This window comes from Panthera onca, chromosome D3 (assembly GCF_046562875.1).
Source record: "Panthera onca isolate mPanOnc1 chromosome D3, mPanOnc1 haplotype 2, whole genome shotgun sequence".
Taxonomy (NCBI): domain Eukaryota; kingdom Metazoa; phylum Chordata; class Mammalia; order Carnivora; family Felidae; genus Panthera; species Panthera onca.
In genome coordinates this window covers 35,404,279-35,425,842 of record NC_138350.1, presented here as the reverse complement: position 1 = coordinate 35,425,842, position 21,564 = coordinate 35,404,279, and the positions used below count along the sequence as shown (strand labels likewise).

The 21,564-nt window shown below is 41.7% G+C and overlaps 1 protein-coding gene across 6 annotated transcripts in view; it reads left to right on the top strand.

Annotated features, from left to right (window-relative positions):
- Positions 1-21,564, top strand: part of PTPRM (protein tyrosine phosphatase receptor type M) — a 796,527-nt gene that overhangs the window by 540,752 nt on the left and 234,211 nt on the right. For all 6 annotated transcript variants that reach the window (XM_060613276.3, XM_060613283.3, XM_060613278.3 and 3 more), the window contains one exon: positions 20,446-20,578. In XM_060613276.3, coding sequence (XP_060469259.1) covers positions 20,446-20,578 — 133 coding nt within the window. The remainder of the gene's footprint in view (positions 1-20,445; positions 20,579-21,564) is intronic.

Genomic DNA, 21,564 nt, shown 5'->3' with positions numbered 1-21,564 from the left:
TGCCCAGCAAAGGGTCCCGCACGGTCTGGCCCCTCTGACACCTGGCCCTCATCTTCTGTCACTTCCCATGCTCAGTGCTGGTCTCCTTTCTCTTCAAAGCAGCATGCCAGATCCTGCTCTGGTAGTTTGCACTCCCTCCACCCTCTGCTGAAACTCTTCCCCTAGTCTTCGTATTTTCAGCTTCTTCGCAACATTCAGGATTCAGTGTAGACATATTTTCCTCCCAAAAGTCTCCCTAGACCAGCGTCTTGAAGTCAGTGCCTTGTTGGCCCCCAGACCACTGTCCCACTCATCACTCTGCTTTATTTTTAATTTTTTAATGTTTATTTTTGAGAGAGAGGCAGACAGAGTGTGAGCAGGGGACGGGCAGAGAGAGAGGGAGACACAGAATCCGAAGCAGGCTCCAGGTTCTGAGCTGTCAGCACAGAGCCTGATGTGGGGCTCGAACCCGTAGACAGCAAGATCATGACCTGAGCTGAAGTCGGAGGCCCAATCGACTGAGCCACTCAGGCGCCCCTCTGCTTCTTTTTGAAGTGCCCTGATGACTGTGTGTCTCCTCCTGGAGCCCAGGCAGGCAGGGCTTCGTCTCTCTGTCTTGTTCCCGATGTAGCCGCACGGGCACCTAACTGGTGGTCCACTGTATTTACCAGATGACTGAACAGTTGGTGACCTTTCTTGTTAAACTTATTCCCAGGCGTTCTGTAGCTTTCATTATATCATTAGTAAATTTTGAAAAACTTTGATGAGGATATGAATTTTTAGAATCTTTTTATTTTGCCTACTCTTGACTGATTTTATATTAGATGCAAAATTCATGTCTTCTTTAGAATATATACATATATATATATGTGTGTATATATTTGAGTCAGTAGACCATTATACTGCAAATAAAACAAACCCATGGTTTTTCAACCCATTTTTATTTTTGTTTTCTTTTTCATGTTTATTTATTTTGAGAGAGAGAGAGAGCAAGGCCACGTGTGTGTATGGGGAAGGAGCAGAGAGAGAGAGAGAGAGAGAGAGAGAATCCCAAGCAGGTTCTCCGCTAACAGCACAGAGCTTGAACCCACAAACATCAGATCATGACTTGAGCTGAAGTCAGAGATGCTTAACTTACTGAGCCATGCAGGTGCCCCTCAACCCATTTTGAAAAAGCACAATTTTAACCAAGCATTTATTTTAGCAAGAACCATAAGAAAGTTTTAATGTTCATTTTATTGTTTTCGAGAGTGGCCTACTCACTCGCACCAGCATCATCTGTTTCTTCCAGCTCCCCAGACCTCATCTGACCACTTTTCTACCTCCGCCTGTCAGACCCAGCCAGTAGGTCTTGGGTAATCTTTAGGAGCAATAAGCTGGGACAGGCCTCAGTGCAAGTAGACATCATCTGCCCTTCTGTGGACCCAGGTTCTCTATTTATAAAATGAAGACATAACTAAAATCAGATTTCAGCCGCACTGAGTAGCACAGAGGACCGGATGCAGCTTGAAGATGGTGTGTTTGTTTACTGAACTTGAGCTTCATCTGGGGCAGAAACAGCGAGTGCAAAGGTCCTGTGGTGAGGGGTAGCATGACCAAAATTGAAACATTGCCAAAAAGGCCATCATGGCGGGAGAGCGGAGAGTGAGACGAATGTGTGGTGAGCGGTCAGGTCGTACAGACAATCAGAGGCCACGCTCCTCTGGCTAGGCACACTAGAAACGTTGGAGGGCAGATGAAATTAGGCCAAAAGACTGGAGTAAAACTCTAAGAAATGGAGGAACGTCTGCCAGCCTAGAGAAAAAAGTATAGTGAGTAGAAATGGGTTGAGCATGCATAGAAGAGCTAAATGCCAGAAAATTGGTGCAGCCTAAGTGCCAGCTCTGGGGTCCTGATGATCCTCGATCAGCATCGAAGAGTGCACTATAGGGAATTTAAGGGACAGGTTCAAACATATCAAAGGAACACTTTAAGTACCTTAGAGATGGAATGCTTTCATTCAGCCTCTTGCCTGAGTTATCCACTTTATTCATTTTGAGAGCTATTTACCAGGGTATTCGTATGAATTAAAACCGACAAAGAACATAAAGGGTAATAAAACTCAGCAATGCTGTTTGAATATATGGTCACTCGGATAAAATCTCACCACTGTTAGCTGCAGACAGTTATATTTTGCCCTTTTAAGAGTTCAGTCATTAGATTCATAAAGTGTTGTCTTGGAGAGTGTTCATTTTGTCTATTAGGAAATATGTGCAGAAATGTTTTCATCTACTACAGGGGCTGTATTTCATTTATCTTGATATCTTCCACAACCTGCCACTCAGTGCTGGGCACCTGAAAGACCCTCAGAGACCAGCTATAAATGTCAGATGGAATGAATTCATTTGTAGAAGATAAAATTCCCTTAAAGGCGTGAACTGATTTCCACACCCCTTTTTTTAAGAAAAATAGTATCTGCATCACAGAGGAGCTCCCAACTGGGACTCAGGGAGGTGTGGGCTAGACCGTGTCGCATAGACGTCCCATGGTCACGTAGACGTTCGTGGTCATAGACCAAGTGTCACATAGACGTTCATGGTCATAGACCAGGGTCACATAGACATTCTGTGTTCAGACATGCAGGTCCATCCCAATGGAACTGTTACAGCTTTGCCATCATTGAAATATTCAGCTTTAGGGACATAGGCTCTGCACTGCTCCAAACATGTTCACTGTCCATACTTTAGGAGAGAAGTGTCACCCATTCATCCCTTACATGAAGATCTCCTTGGCCCCTCGGGAAGCTTGCTGTGTAATTAGCTCTGTGTTAAGAGATGGAGAGAATTCAGAGAAGTGTTATGTGTACTCTTTGCTCTCAAGAAAGGATCTTCGTTAACACCAACGTCAATAGTTGACTAAATATTCTGCGTCAATAAAATCCACCAATTTCTTGAACCATTTGTAACAATGATAAATGCGTAATGAAGTAAGTTAGCATATATTCAGTTGTGCTCTAAAACATACTATCTATATGATACCAGAGTCCTTCTCAGTGTCAGGAGCTTTGAATAAATATCTTGAGAGAATTTGGGGTAGAAATAAAGGGAAGATAATGCCTCCATTAGGCTTCCTCGTAAATAAAAATAGCCAACCTCTTCATTTAAGCTGATAATCTATTTATAGGAAACAGTGGCTGAATTAGAACAAACATTTTCCAATTAATTACATATCCTGATTTTTCAGGCGCATTATCATATCAATATGGGTGATTAGTAATTCACAGGCTGCCCCATGTTAGGCAATTTTTCTTAAACAATGAAGGACGCATCAGCACTATGTATTTTGGCCATGGAGGCCAACAGAGAAAGTTAGCGAGAGGAGAATTTGGTTGGAATTTCGGCATCTCTTAAAAGGGTTGCTTGAGGATTCTAAAAATTTCCCTTTCAGCTACAAAGGATGTAAAGTGAGGGGAAATTTTTATTCTTTCTGCAACACCAGCTGAATGCATTTTAATGGGCTGTAGTGTCACTGGTGATTTATTACCCCTTTTTGTTCTTTTATGTGTTATATTTGTCATTTTGCTATGGCAGTTTCATCTATAAAACAGTATAGTTACAAGAAAATGGTGAGGGGATACAGGACTGCCATGGGAGAGTCTGTTCCTTTTTCCTTGTCATTTTGGGGAAGGAAATACTGAGTCAAATGTCAAGCATTTAATTTCAGAAATAATACATTTTAAAAGATGTATATTGCACCAAAACAATATTGTTTTCCATTTTTGCTACATAAACTTAAGAATTTCTATGTAACGGTTTTCAATATAAAAGAACTTCAGTTTTAAATATCCTTTTGCATTTTCCCTTCTATCAGCACGATGATAAAGGAAAATAAAACAATGTATTTAACTTTTATTTGCTTAAGGCATAGAGCTTTCTGGCCTGAAAAGCACAAATTGAAAAATGTCATATTTTAGGAAATCTACCTTTTAATTTCACTATTAATCTGGTGCATTGTACATGGCCAACATGGATGCTGCAAGTGAAGTTTCAAGCTCAAAAGAAACCAAGTGTTTGGGAAAAGATTCAGCATAGTGGGGGAAAAATAAGATTTTTGCGTGAAAGATATTATGTTTATCCATTAAATTATTCTTACCTTTTTAAGTATGGGAAGATGTTATTTAAATTTTATAGTAAAATTAAGTTAGTTCATCCTTGATAGTAGTAAATGTGGAAAGGACCTGGATATTTTTAAAATATTTATCAAAATTGAATGGCACTTATCTGTTTCTCTAGGTCATTCTCTTCACCCTAGTGCCCAGCATGGAACTGGATACATAGTAGCTATTCAGAGGTATCTACTTGTTGGTAGATACCTTCCTTCATGACATCCTTCCTTTCATCCCTTGCTTTAAAAAAAAAATGTCACTACAGGGGCGCCTGGGTGACTCAGTCGGTTAAGCATCCAGCTTCAGCTCCGGTCATAATCTCATGGTTCATGAGTTCGAGACCCACGTCAGGCTCTGCTGACAGCTCAGAGCCTGGAGCCTGTTTTAGATTTTGTGTCGTCCTCTCTCTCTGCCCCTTCCCCCCCAAATAAATGAAAAACATTTTTAAAAATTAAAAAAAAAAGAAAAAAAGTCACTACAATTTAGCATATAAGGCATCAAGATTAATTGTGACAGTTTTATGTCTAAGAAATCCTTCAATTTCATTCAAAAATTTGTAGGCAAAGGGCCATGCTCTGCTGTTTTGGTTGGCTTTAGACTAGTCTCCTTCATAAATGAGTATTTTTAGAATCCTGTGAAATACTTAGTATTTGTGAGAGACTTTCTTTTCTTTTTTTTTTTTTTTTTTAAGTATTTATGGGTATGATCCCATATACGTAATCGGGATGGGAAGGAGTCAGAAATTCCTTCATGACTGTGACCCAGCAGGATGTAGAAGAATCAACAGATCAAGAAAATATCAAGGATAGATCTAGAATAAACAAATTTCCCCTTTTAGAGAAAGAATTCTTATTTCACTTGCTTTCCTGACCTTGTAAATGAGTCAGGGGACAGTCAGGATGGGCAAGTGAAAAGAGAAAAAGCACAGTCCCTTCAACGAGATTGCCTCATTTCATCTGCCCTCTTGACAGTATCAGTCAATGCCAGACGGGGTCCTCAGCGACTCTAGTGGACTGAGAGGGAGGCCTCGTTTTATTTTTTTTTTTCATTTTTTTAAATGTTTATTTATTTTTGAGAGACAGAGCACGAGCAGGGGAAGGGCAGAGAGGGAGGGAGATACAGAATCCAAAGCAGGCTCCAGGCTCTGAGCTGTCAGCACAGACCCCAACGTGGGGCTCGAACCCACAAACCCCGAGATCATGACCTGAACCAAGATCATGACCTGAGACGAAATCAGAGGCCTAATCAACTGAGCTATGCAGGCACCCCTGAGAGGGAGGCTTCTTAAAATTCCAACATATTAAAATCCGCCCCCCCACCTCACCCCAACACTCATGCTACTTTTAGAATTGTCATCTTCATTACCAAGGTGAAAGGATCTTGGGTAATAATCTGATTCGTACTCAAACCATGGCATTTCTAGCTTAGCCGCCATATATTCTTTTTTCTTTTCTTTTACTTTTTTTTTTTTTTTTTAACACAGAACACATTTACTTTTTATTTGGAAATAATGTCAAACTTTAAGTTGCAAAAATAAAAATATCACAGAGAATACTGGTATATCCTTTATCAGATTTCCCTCTTATAAACATTCTACCCTATTTGCTGTATCATTTGCTCTCTCTCTGCACGCGTGCGTGCCTGCACACACGCGCATACATCGGGTTTTTTTTTTCTGAAGGATTCAAGGACAACTGACATATGTCATGACCCTTCACCTCCTAAATATCTCAGTGCATATTTCCTAAGGATAGGCATATTCTATTATGTAATCACAGTACAGTGATCAACTTGATGAATTCACATTAATTCAGTACTTTACTGTCCTTATTCCCATTTGTCAGTTAACCTAACATGCCCTTTGTACATTTCCCTCCTCCACTATAGGATCTAGTCTAGGTAGGTCAGTTATGTCATTTGGTTTTTATGCCTGGTCAGCCTCCTTTAGTGTAACCATCATATATTCTTGACCACGTGGCCATTCTCTCTCCAGGAAGGCTGTCCTAAGGACAGGGGGAAGAGAGGTTGCTCTCCTTTACGGAATTGTATTTGTCTGGCCGCTTTCCCATCTCATGTGCTTGTCGAATGTGAATCTATGACATCATGAAGATATAGGGCCAAGGGAGTCTCACTTTACTTGATAAATCATTCAAAACAATATTTTTGTTAAAAATCAACATGTCATGAAGTAAAAGGCAACATTTGCATGCTTTTTTATCTTTATTTTTTGTAAAGATTGAACAACAGACTTCAAAGAAATTTCATGCCAGTAGTAGGGCTGCTCAGGATAAACCTCCGGTTTGCACTGGTCCTTGTCCTCTCTCGTCTGCCCAGTGAGTACAAGTGAGAGAAAGGTGTAAGAATTACGCGTCCCTTTGACCAGCTCATGGGGAACAGTGAGTTGAGGGCCCTCAGGTTTAGATTCCAAGATCATTTTCAAAATCACACAATTTCCTAGGGCAGTTTTCAAACATATCCGACAGGAATCTGGGCCTACCGAGTCTCTGTATCGGATTTTAGTAGAGTGGTTCACCCAGGAACTCTGGATCTCAATGCACATGATTTAGAAAGAATTTGTTTTGTTTTCCTCTTGTTTGTCTGTTACACTTACTTTAGATAGAAGTTAATAAATCCAAAGTCCAGGTTTCCTGGACAAATCTCTTAAACTCTAAATCTCAGCTTCCTATCTGCATAACAGAGAGATTACTTTTCTTAGCTTTTTGGTAGGTTTTGGGAGAATGAATACAATGACAGATAGAAAGGACCTGCACAAAGCTGGCTCAGGGTAAAGAGGGGGAATTGGCCATTGCTAGCAACTTCTTTGGTAGCTTTGCTCTTATCCCAATAGAAGATTGTTTTATGGCTCTCTGATCTTTCAAGAGAACTAGGTCATTAACCTGGGCCACCGCCACTCCCAAATTTGAGGGCTGCAGCCCTTCTGAAAGGTGCAAATGTGAACTTATGGGAAAATGAATGGATTTCTTGATGCTGCGGAGGGTGTTATTTACATGAGCACCATGCACATACTGTGGTCTCCAGGAGCACTGGAGCGTGAGAGGAACGTTATTATTCTATCATATGTCAAGGCTTGTAATGAGTCCCCCACAGATGATATTCTCCATTTGCCTATCTTTGGGATATAAACTGCATCAGCATGACCCAGGCTATTATCTTGCTACTGGCAATAATGGTGATGATGATAATGATGAAAACGTTACCACATTTTCAAAGACAACTACTTTATTTGAAGCAGGAATAGCCCAAAGCAGTGTATAACCTATTCTGCTCTTCCCTGTGCCATAGAATAAAATGCCAGGCTCCCTTTGTCATCCTGGCCATTTGGAGTTCCTTTGTTCCTCACTGTCCTTGGTGTGTATGTGGACACCTCTCTCTGATTTGCCCTTCAGTTACATCAGTTCTCAAGGGAGCACGAGAGGATGCACTTCAATAGCACTCCATTAAGAAGGCTTCTAGATTATCTCATTGAATAACTTTTTTAGACATTGAATATGAAGTTGGAAAAATACACAGTAGTTCATAAGGGACTGAGAAGCAATGCGAGTTTTCTTCCACATGTTGTTTTGCTTTAGGAGAGTAAATAACTATCCCTGAGAAACAATCTTTGTAAGTAAGCCTGGCACTTGTCTCGGAGTTAATAAATGGCACCTGTTCAGCACATCTATCAGTATCTCTGATGAGTTTTCCCATTTACTCCTAGTAAATATTCAAGCAGTACATCACTTCAGCAATGTAATTGATGTTCAGTCTAATTTACTTATTGGTGTTGCTAATGATGCAATTATTAATTGTGGTTTATTATTAATTATAACAGCTTCCTCAGTTGGTGCTCTTGGTCAGAACATATACTGGCATATCAGTTATTACTTGGGATTTCGCCTGTCTTTGCAGGGTTTAATTTTACCTTTCTACCCAAGATTATATATGACTTCACAGTAAACGTGATAAACAAAATTACCTTTGATATTGCCAATCTAGTGGATTCTCCTTTTATGTCTTTGAATAATTTCTTTAGATACTGGTGTATATTTATGTACAAATACGTGCATTAACACATGTATAGAGACCTCGTCAAAGTGGGTTACATGTGTCTTTTAGACAGTTTAGGGGATTAATAAAGAGAATTTTCAGATTTCTACCTTGTTTCTTCCTTGTTTTTTTTAACAAGGAAGTTAAAAAATACTCCCAGAGCATGGTCATAGAAATGACATAACCATTTTATTAAATCAAATTATTCTTAACAGTTTAAATCATGTTAGCATGATCTTATTATAAGCTTCTCTTTTTTTTTTTTTTTTTCATTCTAAAAAGGCCCAGACCATTGTCATTATTCTCCAGCAGAAATTTTGGCCAGTTGAAAGACTTCTAAAACAAATTCCATATATGATGGTGAAAAATGGTCTATAGCTACTTAATCATTACGAATATTGAGTTCATAACACTTTATTCTTGACAGATACTCATTTCCTGTCTCTCTGATATGTACCCAGTTAACTTTCTCATCATTGATGGATATATATTTCACTGCTTTGGCACTGAAAATATAACATTTTGTCACTAGTATTTATTTCCATGCTCTTTTTATTCTATTAATCGCATTTTATCATTGATGAAAGTTTGGCCAGTAAATGTACTGGCTTCTTCCGTGTCCTGGCTGTCTCTTGGTGTGCTCAGTGGAACCAGCATTCAGACATGTTCCTTCTTTCTCTGGATATTGTCGGGATGCCCGTGTAAGGTCATCTGAAGATCGCTACAGATGCCTTTTATCTTCCTAATCGCCCTGTTACCTGCTGGAGATCAGTAGAGGAAAGACCACAAAATTAGGCCTGTTGTCATCTTTACATAATTATACTTCCATTTTTGTCTCTTGTTTCTTTCTTTTTATATCCATCCTGCTACCTAAGAACATAAATGGGAAAAGAATAGGTAGATTATGAAAAGAGCACAATTTCAGAATGCGATTAATCACGACAGATCTTCCATTCAGCACATGTATTCTCACATGTACTGTGGATACATAATAAGATATTGGGCCAGGTCAGATGAGGGCCAAAAAGCCAAAACAGCTTTGTCTCAAGGCCCTGATGTTAGCAGATGATAGAACGAATTTGCCAAAATGACTGAACTGAGGGTAAAAATAAGTTCTATGCAAGAAGGGTAAAGCAAGGTTCTATAGTGGTACCGTGGGATGGGGAGTACTTCCTACAAAGCAATCGAGAACAATATTTGGGCTGGGTGGCCTTTGAAAAATGGGCACAGTTGGAACCTATCAAAAGTGAATAGGGGGATGTTTCCATGGAGAAGGAGCAGCAGGAGCCCTGAGAAGGGGAAATGTTGGATGTGTGGAGAAAACTGAACATGTCCATTGGGTTGGAACATAGATAAAGTGAAAAGAAGAAGGATATATAGTTAGGAAAGGGGGTTGGAGCTAGCTCATGGAAGGCCTTGATTGCCTTTTGAAAGAAGCATTAGGAAACTCTTGGGTTTCTTGTTGTGTTTTTAAATGAAAGAGTGACCTGATTAGAGCAGTTCTTTGGGAAGACCAATATAGCTGCAGTGTGTAAAAGAGACTGGAAGGGATGTCTATCTGGGCGTCAAGTACAAAAGTCCAGAAGGGAAATAAGCCAGGTTTGTGGTGACAGGAATGAAGAAGAGATCAAGAGAGTATAACTTTTTTTTTTTTCTTTTTTTTTACTTTTTATAGATTGGGTTGGGGAGTGAGAACTGACCTGTCTCATGTCAGGTAACTATTCTTCAACCCAAGGATAGAATGAATAAACGCTCCTTTGTAATACATTTCATTTGTATGTGCCGAGGCTCCAGATGCCCTTTTATGGACAACCAAAAGTCATTTAACTGGCTCTGACTTTTATTGAGTACATGCTACCTTCTAGGCACTAAGAATATAGAGAGGACAAGACGCAGATTTTCTCTGTAAAAACGAGAGCTCCCATGCTTGTTTAAACCTACGTGTTCAAAAATGTCCTGCATACAGACATAGGTCCCATGTGGTCACTACTCTCTTTATAAATACCGGCTGTAGGTTTTAAGACATTCATTCAATAAAGACTTACTAAGTGACCACTGTGTTAAAAGCATTGTGCTAATCGCTAGAAGTCAAAGGTGGGTAAGAAATACTCCTTTACTCTTGAAAAGCTCCAGTGGAAGACTGCATCAGGGCACCTGCTGGTCTCCTCCTTGGTTAGATAAATAATCTTAATTCCTTGTCTCTTTTTGCATGGTCCTTCTTTTCTACCCTGTTGATCACTTGTGCTTCTTTTCTTCAATTCCTTTTTAGTGTCTCTACCTTGAGCAGTGCATTGTGTTCTGGCAGGGTCATGTGCTTGTCACTTCTCTGGGGCATTTTCAAAATCACACGGACTGTATTACCACGCCTTTCTTTTCTGCATTTAGGCCCAGGACGCCCATGTCCTCATATATTTATCTTCCTCTTCTTGCAGGATTTTAATTTCCTTATTGCATTGTTCTGCACTTCAGTAGTATGCTTTCATTCTTTTCTGAGGTTCTCCTCTTTACAGCTGATCAAGATAATTTTCAACTTGAGTGTTATCATTCAGAGTGTTAGCAGGAGTCGCCCAAGTTTTCCGTGTTACTGGGAAAAGTTGCGATGCAGTGAAGCAGGCATAGTCTCACAGACTTGCCTGGACCCAGTGCCCCTCACTTCTCACTGTCTGAGGACAACCTACTTATCCTGATCGCTCCTGCTGCCTTAGTTTCTTCATGTTTAAAATGGTATTGATTACACTTCATGATATAATATTAAATAAAGTTATATAAGATACCTGGTATATCTTATATAAAGTAGGACTTCAAAAAGGTCAACCGTAGCACTTGGGCAATCAGTTGGCATACCTTAAATTCCTTTACAATTAAAAATATCATTCAATCTCTACTTCCTATGGCTACTCCTAAGACTAGTGTTTGATTCCATGAGTTTGTCTTTTTTTTTTTTTTTAATGCTTATTTATTTTGAGAAAGAGAGAGAGAGAGCAAGCAGGGGAGGGACAGAGAGAGAGAGAGAGAGACAGAATCCCAAGCAGGCTCCATGCTGTCAGCACAAGGCCCAACATGGGGCCTGATCTCACGAATCATGAGATCATGATCTGAGCCAAAATCAAGAGTCAGACCCTTAACCGACTGAGCCACCCAGATGCCTCCATAAGTTTGCCTTTTAATTGTGTCAAAGGATCATTTAAAATAGTGCACTGGGGCGCCTGGTGGCTCAGGTGGTTAAGATTCTGACTTTGGCTCAGGTCATGATCTCATGGCTCAGGGTGAGTTCGAGCCCCACATCGGGCTCTGCGCTGACAGCTCAGCCTGGAGCCCGCTTCAGATTCTGTGTCTTCCTCTCTTTGCCCCTCCCTCACCTCAAGAATAAATAAACATTAAAAATTTTAAAAAAATAAAATAGTGCACTGAAAGTTGCTGACAAAGTGAGACATGAATATATTGGGAGGTGTTTTTAAAATCAAAACCCAATTAAATATTTTTCCCTTTTTGCCATTGTCTGTGAATACCTTCCTCACCAAATATTTAGGACCCATGAGGCTCTCAAGTGGAATTTTTCTTCATGTTGTATAGGGAATCACCTAGGGTGGTACATATAGATTCCTAGGTCCTACCCCAGACCTTTGATCCTGAGTCCCCGGAGAATCCAGCCATCTGCATGTTTCAGAAACACTTCCAAATGTTCTTAAACTCTCTATACATGGAGAACTTCTGTTCTAGAAAATATTGAACAGAATGGCACAATTAATAGAAGCCTCCTTTATTAAAGAACTTCATTGTTTAAGGAAAAATTGTATGCTTACTAAATGAGTATATGGGGGGGGGCAGATTATGTGACCCGAATCTCTCCTAAGAGCCCAAGGATCCTCATTATGTTTCTGAGGGTCACCTTTGGTGCAGGTAGCTTACTGGCCATGTGCAAAGCCCCTCACGTTTCTGCGTGCAGTGCGCTAGACTCTGTACATTTTTTGAATCTCAGAAATAATGATTTCTTCTAGCAACCACGTAGGATTTATTAAGTATACTTATTTTTTGATAAAATAGTGAATGACCAATTTTAGGCAGCAGCAAAAGCTACAAAGGGTTTGGGTAAACAGCTACTACTTTGTGCAGGAAGCTATGAGGATTCTTTCTCCCACAGGAATGATTTTTAAGAGCTAAAAACATAAGCTAGATCATGACCCTAGACACATCGTCTGGAGGAAAATTTGAGGGACAGCACATTTTTTATTTTAATGTCTTTAAAGTTTGGTTTCAACCAAAGCGGGCTCTTAACAGGTGCATCCTCAAAAACACCCACTCACGTTCCCTTTATGGATTATCCACTTTGTCTGAAAACTGAACACAGTCGATACCTTATAATTGACAAGTTGTGTCCTCATTTTATTACTTGACCATGGTTTGAGAAATGCAAATGGAAAAAATAAAGCTATTTCATCAGAATAGGAACAGCACTAATAATTCTCTTGAAACTTTTAGTGCCCAGATAGTAAGTGATAAGGCTTTGATAGATCATCTTACCCACAGGGTGTTGGCCACATCAATAAATGAAAGCAGTAACTGTCGTGAAATTAGAACAAAAATAAAAAAGTAGATTAATTTTTTAGAGACAGTATATATCAAACAATCCCGTAGCTCAGTTTTATATGAGAAATTATATTTCTGAGTATTACTCGTAAGCCATGCATGTTCTGCATGCCCTACGGTGGAAATTAGGGACAAAGGAAGACTTATAAATTCAAAAGCATAATCAGGTTACAAATAATACATAAAGTGTGAAGGGAGATTATTCCAGAGTAGTGATTGACTCTATATTCCCAGGAAGAAAAACAACGATATGTAATTTAAATGAAAAATCTTGGAGATGCTTCGCGATTATGTATAACGTTAAGGTACAGCTGAGAAAAATGAAAAACAGACTGCAAGGAATTCTAATTCTCTGAGCAACAAGACGTGAATGAACTGCCTCGCAGTCATGTTTAAAGCCGGGATGTTGCTATTTTTAAGAAAAAGAAAAGAAATCTACCTCCACAAAAGGTGAAAACCAAACCCCTATGAAAAGTAATTAAAATAGCTTCCGAAGTCCGTGAAGTCCTAAAAGTGCCAGCACAGAGTGGCTGTGGCTTCCTCAGTTGACATTTTAGAGTATCTTTGGGGACCCGAGTGCTCTGAAGCACGCTTGGGGGGACAGTCATCTCCCATGTTTCCACAGCTGCCATTTTATTTTCTACTTTTGTTTTGCCTCCTGTCTCCTCTTGAAAGGCGGCCCCACCTCCTCGATTTCTCTTGCCAACGGTTCCTATAGTTGCTGCCCCCAACTTTTTTCTCCCCTTTCCCTCCAAATACCAAGAGTGGTAATTTGGTATTTGGTTTGCCACCGAAACCATTCACATGTGGTGGGAATGGAGCATTTGGTGGCTTAGATTCCATTTAAACATTGAACCCACACACACGTTTTCCCTGGCAGGAAGCCGACCGCATATTTTCCATAAATGGCACCAGCATCCACCCCGTGCTGGGCGTCTGAGACCTGAGTGCACCAGTGTGCGGCCAGCAGGGTGCCCTCTGTGAGTCCCTTGTGCCCTGTCAGTTCCACTCACCCCTTTACCTCAGACGTGTGAGGCAGTAGCCTTTCCAATGGTCCCTGAAAGCCCGACCTTTCCTTTCTTCCATGAGCCTGCGTAGAACTGCCCACTTCCTCTTCTCAAGGCACAGCTCTGTTATGTTCTGCGGCTTCTTGTTTCTTAAATTCGGTACAGGCTGTTCTAGACAGTAAGCAAAGCCAGTAAGCAAACCATAAAGCCTCAGTTTCTCAAGCCTGTCCTCCACTACTCCCCAACCTGCACCCGGGCTTCAGCCCAGCCAAGTGCGTATCTGATCACAGAGATATCTTTGTGCCCTCCACCTCTCTGTCTTGGCTTACGAGGCCTCTTTCTTTGGAATCCAATGCGTCCTTTGAGCCCATTCATATTACAACCTCTGGCAAGGAGCCTTTCCAAGTCTTCCTATCCTCTCCCCGCATTGGGTTCTGTAGCTCACTCATGGCCCTTCACGAGGCTTCTGGTATTGTGCGCTGAAGAATGAGGTACCAGCCTTCTTACTCACCTTGAATTCCCCTGCAGATCCTAGTTACGGCACTTTGAGCATAAAAGGTACTCAGGAAGGAGTTGTTAATTTGCAGATTGTGAAAACCAAGTTTAGCTTTATCACAGGAGGTGGATTGCTCCAGCAAATGTCCATTCCAGGAATGTTTCCACCATGAATTTCTGACCACTTGTCCTACCCCTCTCCACCTTTGGGATATAATTCCAAGTAGTGTCATCGTCTGCATTTTTGTCTTCCTCTTCCTCTTCCTCTTCTTCATTCTAGTTATGAGGAGTGAGGAGGGAGCCCTAGAGCTCTGTGCTCCTGGATAAACCCACAGCCTCTACCCCAAGCCTTACATCTCCCCATCACCCTCTGCCTTGAGACCCTCAGGATTCATCTCATGATGCCTGTTTCTCAGCAAGCCCAGGTATCTAGCTCTCCCTTCTTCCCCTAGACCTTCACCCCCATACCACTCAGCGCATCCCTGCCTCTTTCCTCTCTCTGTTTTCAGAACCCTTCAGTGTGCTCTGGGACTCAAGGTTAGTCACCGGCCCGTCGCATATATCTGCAGCCTCACCCGTTCTCCTTACCACTGCTACCGGCAACTATTTCAAAACGTATGCTCTCTCCCTACTTTACCTACACCTCCTCCCTCATCCGCAGCCACACCTGACCATCTTGCTTCTGCTGCTGGGAAAACAAAGCAATCAGAAGAGGCCATTCAAATGTCCTGCCCCTGGACCACCCACATCCGCTCACCCCCAGACCTCTGTGCCCGTGCTTGCCATTCTTCCTGTTTGTCTGGGTGAAGCGTCTGCCCGGTGGCTGAAGCCAGTCCCTCCCTTGGGCACTGGGGCCCATCCCTTCCTGCCCCTTCAAGCTCCGGTGGTCCTCCTTTCTCCCCTGCCTCTTCAAAATTTCCCTGTTGGGTCATAAGCATTCAAAAATGCTGTACATTTTCCCGTCTTAAAAAACAAACAGGGGTGCCTGGGTGGCTCAGTCGGTTAAGCATCTGACTTAGGCTCAGGTCATGATCTCACAGTTTGTGGGTTCGAGCCCCACTTTGGGCTCTGTGCTGATAGCTCAGAGCCTGGAGCCTGCTTCAGATTCTGTGTCTTCCTCTCTTTCTGCCCCTCTCCTGCTCATTCTCTCTCTCCCTCTCTCTCTCTCTCAAAAATAAACATTAAAAATTAAAAAAAAAAAAAACAAAACAAACTACATTCTTCTCTGGCTTGTCCACACTGGTGCTCCCTCTGTGTGAATTCTCACTGACCTCTTCCTTGCTGGTTTCCATCCCTTGTCAATTGGCTGCTCCTTGTCGTCTCCATTACTGGTTCCTCCTTGTGACCTGTCCCCCCAATTCCCGTCCTAAGTGCCCTCATTCAGCCTTACGGCTTTACATACCATCTTGCAACATTTATGCCCTTATCTACCTGGATCTCTCTCTCTCCCCTTTGTTGCCAGCTGACTACGTGATGTCCCTTTTGGATGGCTGATGCCTCAAAACTAGCCCCAAACCAAATCCCTCATTTCCCCACCTACCTCTCCAAACTGCTCCTCTCAGTCTCCTACATTTCAGTCAAGGGCAACTCCATCTTACTCGGGTCAGAAACCTGGATGTCTTACCAGCACAGTCTACTTCGCGTTCATGGGCAAACACTGAAGGCTCTACTGTCAACATACACCTCAGGGTTGACCGTGTCTTACCACCTCCACTGCTACAGTCTTATTCCAAACCATCCTAATCTCTTGCATGGATCATTGCAATAGCCTCGTAACTGATCTTCCTGTGCCCACCGTTGACCCCTGTGCTCTATTCTAAACCCCTCTCCCAGCATGATCCTGTTAAAACAAGCCAGGTCACATCACCCCAGCACTCAACAATCCTCCCATAGCTCCTATCTCATGCGGAGAAAAAGCCAAGTCCCCTCGGGGATCTGTGGAGGTGCCCCCAACTCTGCCAGTGTGTCCACTGCAGACCCACCTCGGTATTTCACAGTCTCATCTTGTACCTTTTAACTTTTTTTTCCTGCCTAGAATGCTCCTCCTCCCTGCTTGTCAGTAGAGCTCACTCCCTTCCCTCTTTCAAGTCTCTGCTCAAATGTTGTTTTCTCAGTCATTCTTTCTCCGATTTCCTGTCTCGGAGCCGAGTAGCATCTGCCCGACCCTCACAGTCCCCACCCCGAAGAGCATGCTTCTCTGGAGACTGGCCCCGATTAACATCCTGCAGACAGTATTTGTTTCCATCCGGGTCTGCCCTTCCCCACAAGAGTATAACTTCCATGAGGACAGAGGCTTTTATTATACCCATTTGTTCACTGTTACATCCCTAAAACAGCGCATGGCACCGTTGAGGTACTCAATAAATACTTAGTGAATAAATGAAGGATATTGCTGATTTTCTCCCACATTGAAGGACAGCCTAGCACTAGTCCCCATGATGCAGATATTGCGGGGAGCTAAGCTGGCCCTGGGCTATTCCTATTCTTCACTCTTGCCATGAGGAAGGCTTCCTGTTTTCTCAAGGTGAGGCAGTCCCAGTGCTGTGGGCCACGCGATCAGTAACTCCAGGCAGCAGTGGTGGCTTTCATGGCCTTCTGCGCTGGCATCCTTGGGTCCTCTGGAAAAATTTCTGCAGCCAGTTCGGTAGTCCAAATTGGGCCCAAACCTCAAACCAGTGGCTGAGTACATCGTGTTCTCAGCCGGGCATGCTGCTGTTATTTAACATCGGACACTGGGCCAAGACTCACTGTTTTCGGCTAAGTTGAAAACCAACCAAATACTGCATGGGATAAAATAATCCCCTTTCTTACAAGATTTCTCCCATTAGGTGTTTTATCTGAAACCTTAAATAATGCACGTCTACTGGAATACCACCCTTTATCATTTTCTTGGCCATTAAGAAAACCCAGAGCCGTCACTAGGAGTCAGTAGAGTGGGCATCTGTGAAGATTATGCTCTACGATTTTAGCAGCCTGTCACCTTCAATCTCTGAAATATTTAGCTTATTCATCACTTTAATGAATACGTTCAAGCCTAGATAATGCCCCTGTTAAATGCATACATTAGAATTTATTCCCTTCAAAAGGATCTAAACATGCAGTAAACTAACTCTGAAGGGAACACACAGTGGAAAAGACAAATGCTTTTCCACGAAGAATTAGAATTGATACTGAAAAAAAAAAAAGAATGAAAGTTCATACCATTAGAATCTTGGCAAGAAAATAACAAGACAGAGGGGAAAATATTATGAAAACAACTCCTTTGCCAAGCAGTTTGTAAATTATACTGTTAAATTCATAGATTTGGGGGGGGGGTGGGAAGAAGCTATCCGTTGCAACCACATTCTGTCACAAATTATTCTCTGTCCCAGGCTGACAGCTCACAACCACATGTTTCCAAAAAAACAAAAGTGGAGAAAAGAGCATCCTGTGGAAAGGGATCGTAAGGATCTCCATTTCAGGAAAGACCGAAAGGGCAGGGCAGGCAGCCAAAGGCAGGAATGGCAGACACCCAGCGTGAACTTGAGATTCACGATGCACACCTCTGTGAGATTACCTCAGCCTGGTGACTTATGTCATCCCAACTTGTATGCACGTTGCTGCTTCCCGGATCAGCCCCCAACCCAGACATTCCAATCATCCCCTTCACTCTGGCACTGTCACAATGATCTGGTGGCCGCGCCCTGTTGCGGGCAAAGGGAGGGTCGCTCCCAGACAGCTCGGGGCAGCCCTCCTCTCCTTTTCTGAGTTGCTGTCCCATTTTGCGTGATTGCCGCCATAATCTCATTGCAACTGTGTCCTGCGGAGATGGAACATTTCATTTTTTTGACCTGCAATGTGAAATGAGTTAAAAGTAGGTGCTAAAGAATGATAATACGGAGCTTATGCTAGCTGCATAGCAATGGGCTTGTCTGCTTTCCAAAGGGAATGAAAGGCAGCGAGGGAGACTCTTTTCCTGTCCTAAAGATGTGTAGAGTATTCACCAGTTCTCATGGAGCAGGCCAAAGTGTTGGCTAAAGTCAAACACAACCAGTTGTTTAATTAACAGAAACAAACATGACCGTTGACAAGACAAACTCTTCCCTTACTGAGTGTTTACAATGTATGGGTTGTATCCGTGTTGTTTTTTATACTTCAGTATTTTAGGCTAAATAAAGTTTTTCTAAATCTCTTTCCCAAGTGCTGTATTTACTGGCATAATTTAGTTACAAAGAAACTCAGCCAGTCAGTTATTTAGAAAATATATTTGGAGCGTTTGAAATCTATTAACTACTGAGATAAATAGAATGGCTCCCAATATGCCAATATGCCAACATTTGGTAGAATAAACCAATTTCATTTTATTGTTTTAAAGTTAAGTTTTTTTAATTGAACAAAAAAGCCAAAATTCAAAAGCATGGCACCCTTTTTCCCTCTTGTGAATTTTACATGTTATTTATTTTTACACGGATTTTTAAAAATTTTCATCTTTTTATAACGTACATATTTTATCTTTAAATCTTTCCTAGCAGTTTATTTAATATTACAATATCCTGCAAACCCACTGCTTGGCCGTATGTTCCAGTGACATATTGGAGGGGTATACTTAAGATGTAATTACACTAAAAAATAGTAAGCATTATTAGTTTTAAGGTTTATCTGGATAACTAGTTTGAGGGATATCCATTCAAACAAGAGAGCAGGACATCCCCCTGAAGTTGTCAGAAATAAAAATGACCTGAAACAGGCTATGCAGAAGGGTTTGTATCTGATAAGGAGTGATTTTTACATCACGCCTGCTCTCATTACAATTGTCACTTTGATCGCAAAGCATGCGTGGATGGAAACTTATCTTCTGCCTTGTGTCTGTCCCCAGTCTTGACTAGCTTCATCTGTCTGATGGCCACAGCTGGGTTCAAGATGCAGAATCTCTTATAAAATCTTAATATGAATACCTTTTGAAAGAAACGTAGTTTATATGTTTCCAATGGAAACAGATGGAAAGCTCTAGCTAGACACTCCCTGTTTCCCTGTGTCGACTCATCTTAGAATAAGCCGAGCCTGCAATGCACCAGACACAGGGAGGGCTAAGTTTTTCCAAGAATCAGGTGAAGCGTGAACGGGAAACCCAGTGAAAGGGTAGAGAGGGGCGATATCAATATTCAGTTTCAATTACATGTTGTTTTTTTTTTAAACCAAGGAACACAAGAAGAAAATTCTAAGGTGAGAGATTTGGCCATAAAATTCCTGCTTTCAGAATGATCTGTCCTGACCACGTGGTGAGGACAGTGGCTTGATGGCTAAGATGCTCAGCACTGTCACATTCTGATTAAGAGAGTAGAAGCCCTTAAAAAAAAATGGATTCTGCGTAGTGAGTTGAATATTACATTCCTAGTATTTTCTCGTCCTGAACTCGTTTAGCAGAGGAAATGGATATTTCATCAGACGTGGATTTGACATTCCATCGCATTATGCCATAAACAGGACAAACGTTTGGGAAATGGGAAAGCAGGCGAGCTAAGACAGTAGTCACTGGAAGGCTCTGGTTATCTCATTTAAACAGATATTAAATGTGAGTGCCAGTAGTGTGATCATCAGCTGCTTCCCACTTTGTGAATAAATTGCTTAGAAGGAGTCTTTTGCCTACCAGATGTGACCTAGATTTAGAATTCCAAAGGCAGGGGAAAAATCTCTATTGTGTTAAAAAAACAATTGCTGGTAAAATGCATGGTAAATGAGCTTATCTCACTTTTCCAGGTGTTTGGGCTAATATGTTATAGAATTACTGCTTCACTTATGAAAAATAATTGAGGAAAATGTTCCAGCAAATCAAATTTGGATAAAGGCTTAGGATAGCTATTGTGTTGTTAGCAAGTTTTAAAACGGCAGAAAGGGCAGGGAGCCAATAGAGATAATAAAAATATAAAAAACTGTTTGAGAAGAGTCTCTTCTAAAAGGGTCAGAGCTGGGGGTGCTATCCAACTTCTGTTATGGTTTAGTAAAATATTGAAGAACAATATGAACAATTACCCTCCTTTCAGTGCATATGAAAGCTGTTGAAAAAAAAATCAAAAGCTTGTCTGTCTGCTGGCTCTGATAAGTCGTATTACTCTGTTAAATGCAGCGATTTTTTTTTTGTTTTTAAAACATAACATCTTTATTCTCTTACCCACCGTCTGTCCTTTTTCATTTCCTTTTCATCTTTAGGAGCTGCCACCCCGAAGCCAGTTCCAGAACCCGAGAAGGAAACAGACCACACGGTCAAAATTGCCGGAGTCATTGCCGGCATCTTGCTGTTCGTCATCATATTCCTTGGAGTTGTGTTGGTAATGAAGAAAAGGTGAGCTCCCAGCTGTTGCCAGAGATGTGGTTCTACCCCGTCGTCTGCCAGTTGGCTTTGCGTGTGTGATTGGTTTTCATGGCTGAGACACATCTGTGACTCTGTTGGTATTTTTCATCATGTAGCATTGAAGGTTACGAGGCAAAATTTAGAGCAATGGCTGTGGAGTTGTATGAATATGCAAAGTATATCATGCCAAGGTAACCTAAGCCTGTGTCTTCCCACACGTTGGTACGTAAAGCTCTACAAAATCTTTAAAAACATCTATTCGTCAGGGAATTTTTATTACCGATTACTGACGTACTAATGTAGTGGATGGTCTCAAGGACATGAGAAAGAAGAGATTTCCTTCTCATTATAATGAAGATAATGGTGAATTTATCAAGCCCATGTTTCGTGTAGGCACCATGGTAGGGGCTTAATCGGCACAACACCCCATGACAAAGGGACTCTTAGAAAACAGCCTGATAGGAGCCCAGGCCATGGTGTGACTGAAAATAAGAGCTAAAACTTATTAAATGTTGTCACATGGCTCTGTCTAGCTGGGGGGTCGTGTGGGGGAGGAGAAAATGTGGCTATAGCCGTTGTGGCTATAATAAGCAATCCTCACCTCCCACACTTAAAAAATATATTGTGTCTATGTATATAGAAGTGAGTAAAAACTTAATGATAGAATGTTCAACTGATGCAAAAATTATCAACATAAAAATATGTGGTAAGCAGTAGCATAAATTTTCCCCTCCAGAGATACTACTAGGTCTTAATCCTTTTCTCTGTAGTTTAAAAACAATTATAGGGGCGCCTGGGTGGCTCATTCGGTTAAGCGTCCGACTTCGGCTCAGGTCACGATCTCGCGGTCCGTGAGTTCGAGCCCCGCGTCGGGCTCTGTGCTGACTGCTCAGAGCCTGGAGCCTGTTTCAGACTGTGTCTCCCTCTCTCTCTGACCCTCCCCCGTTCATGCTCTGTCTCTCTCTGTCTCAAAATAA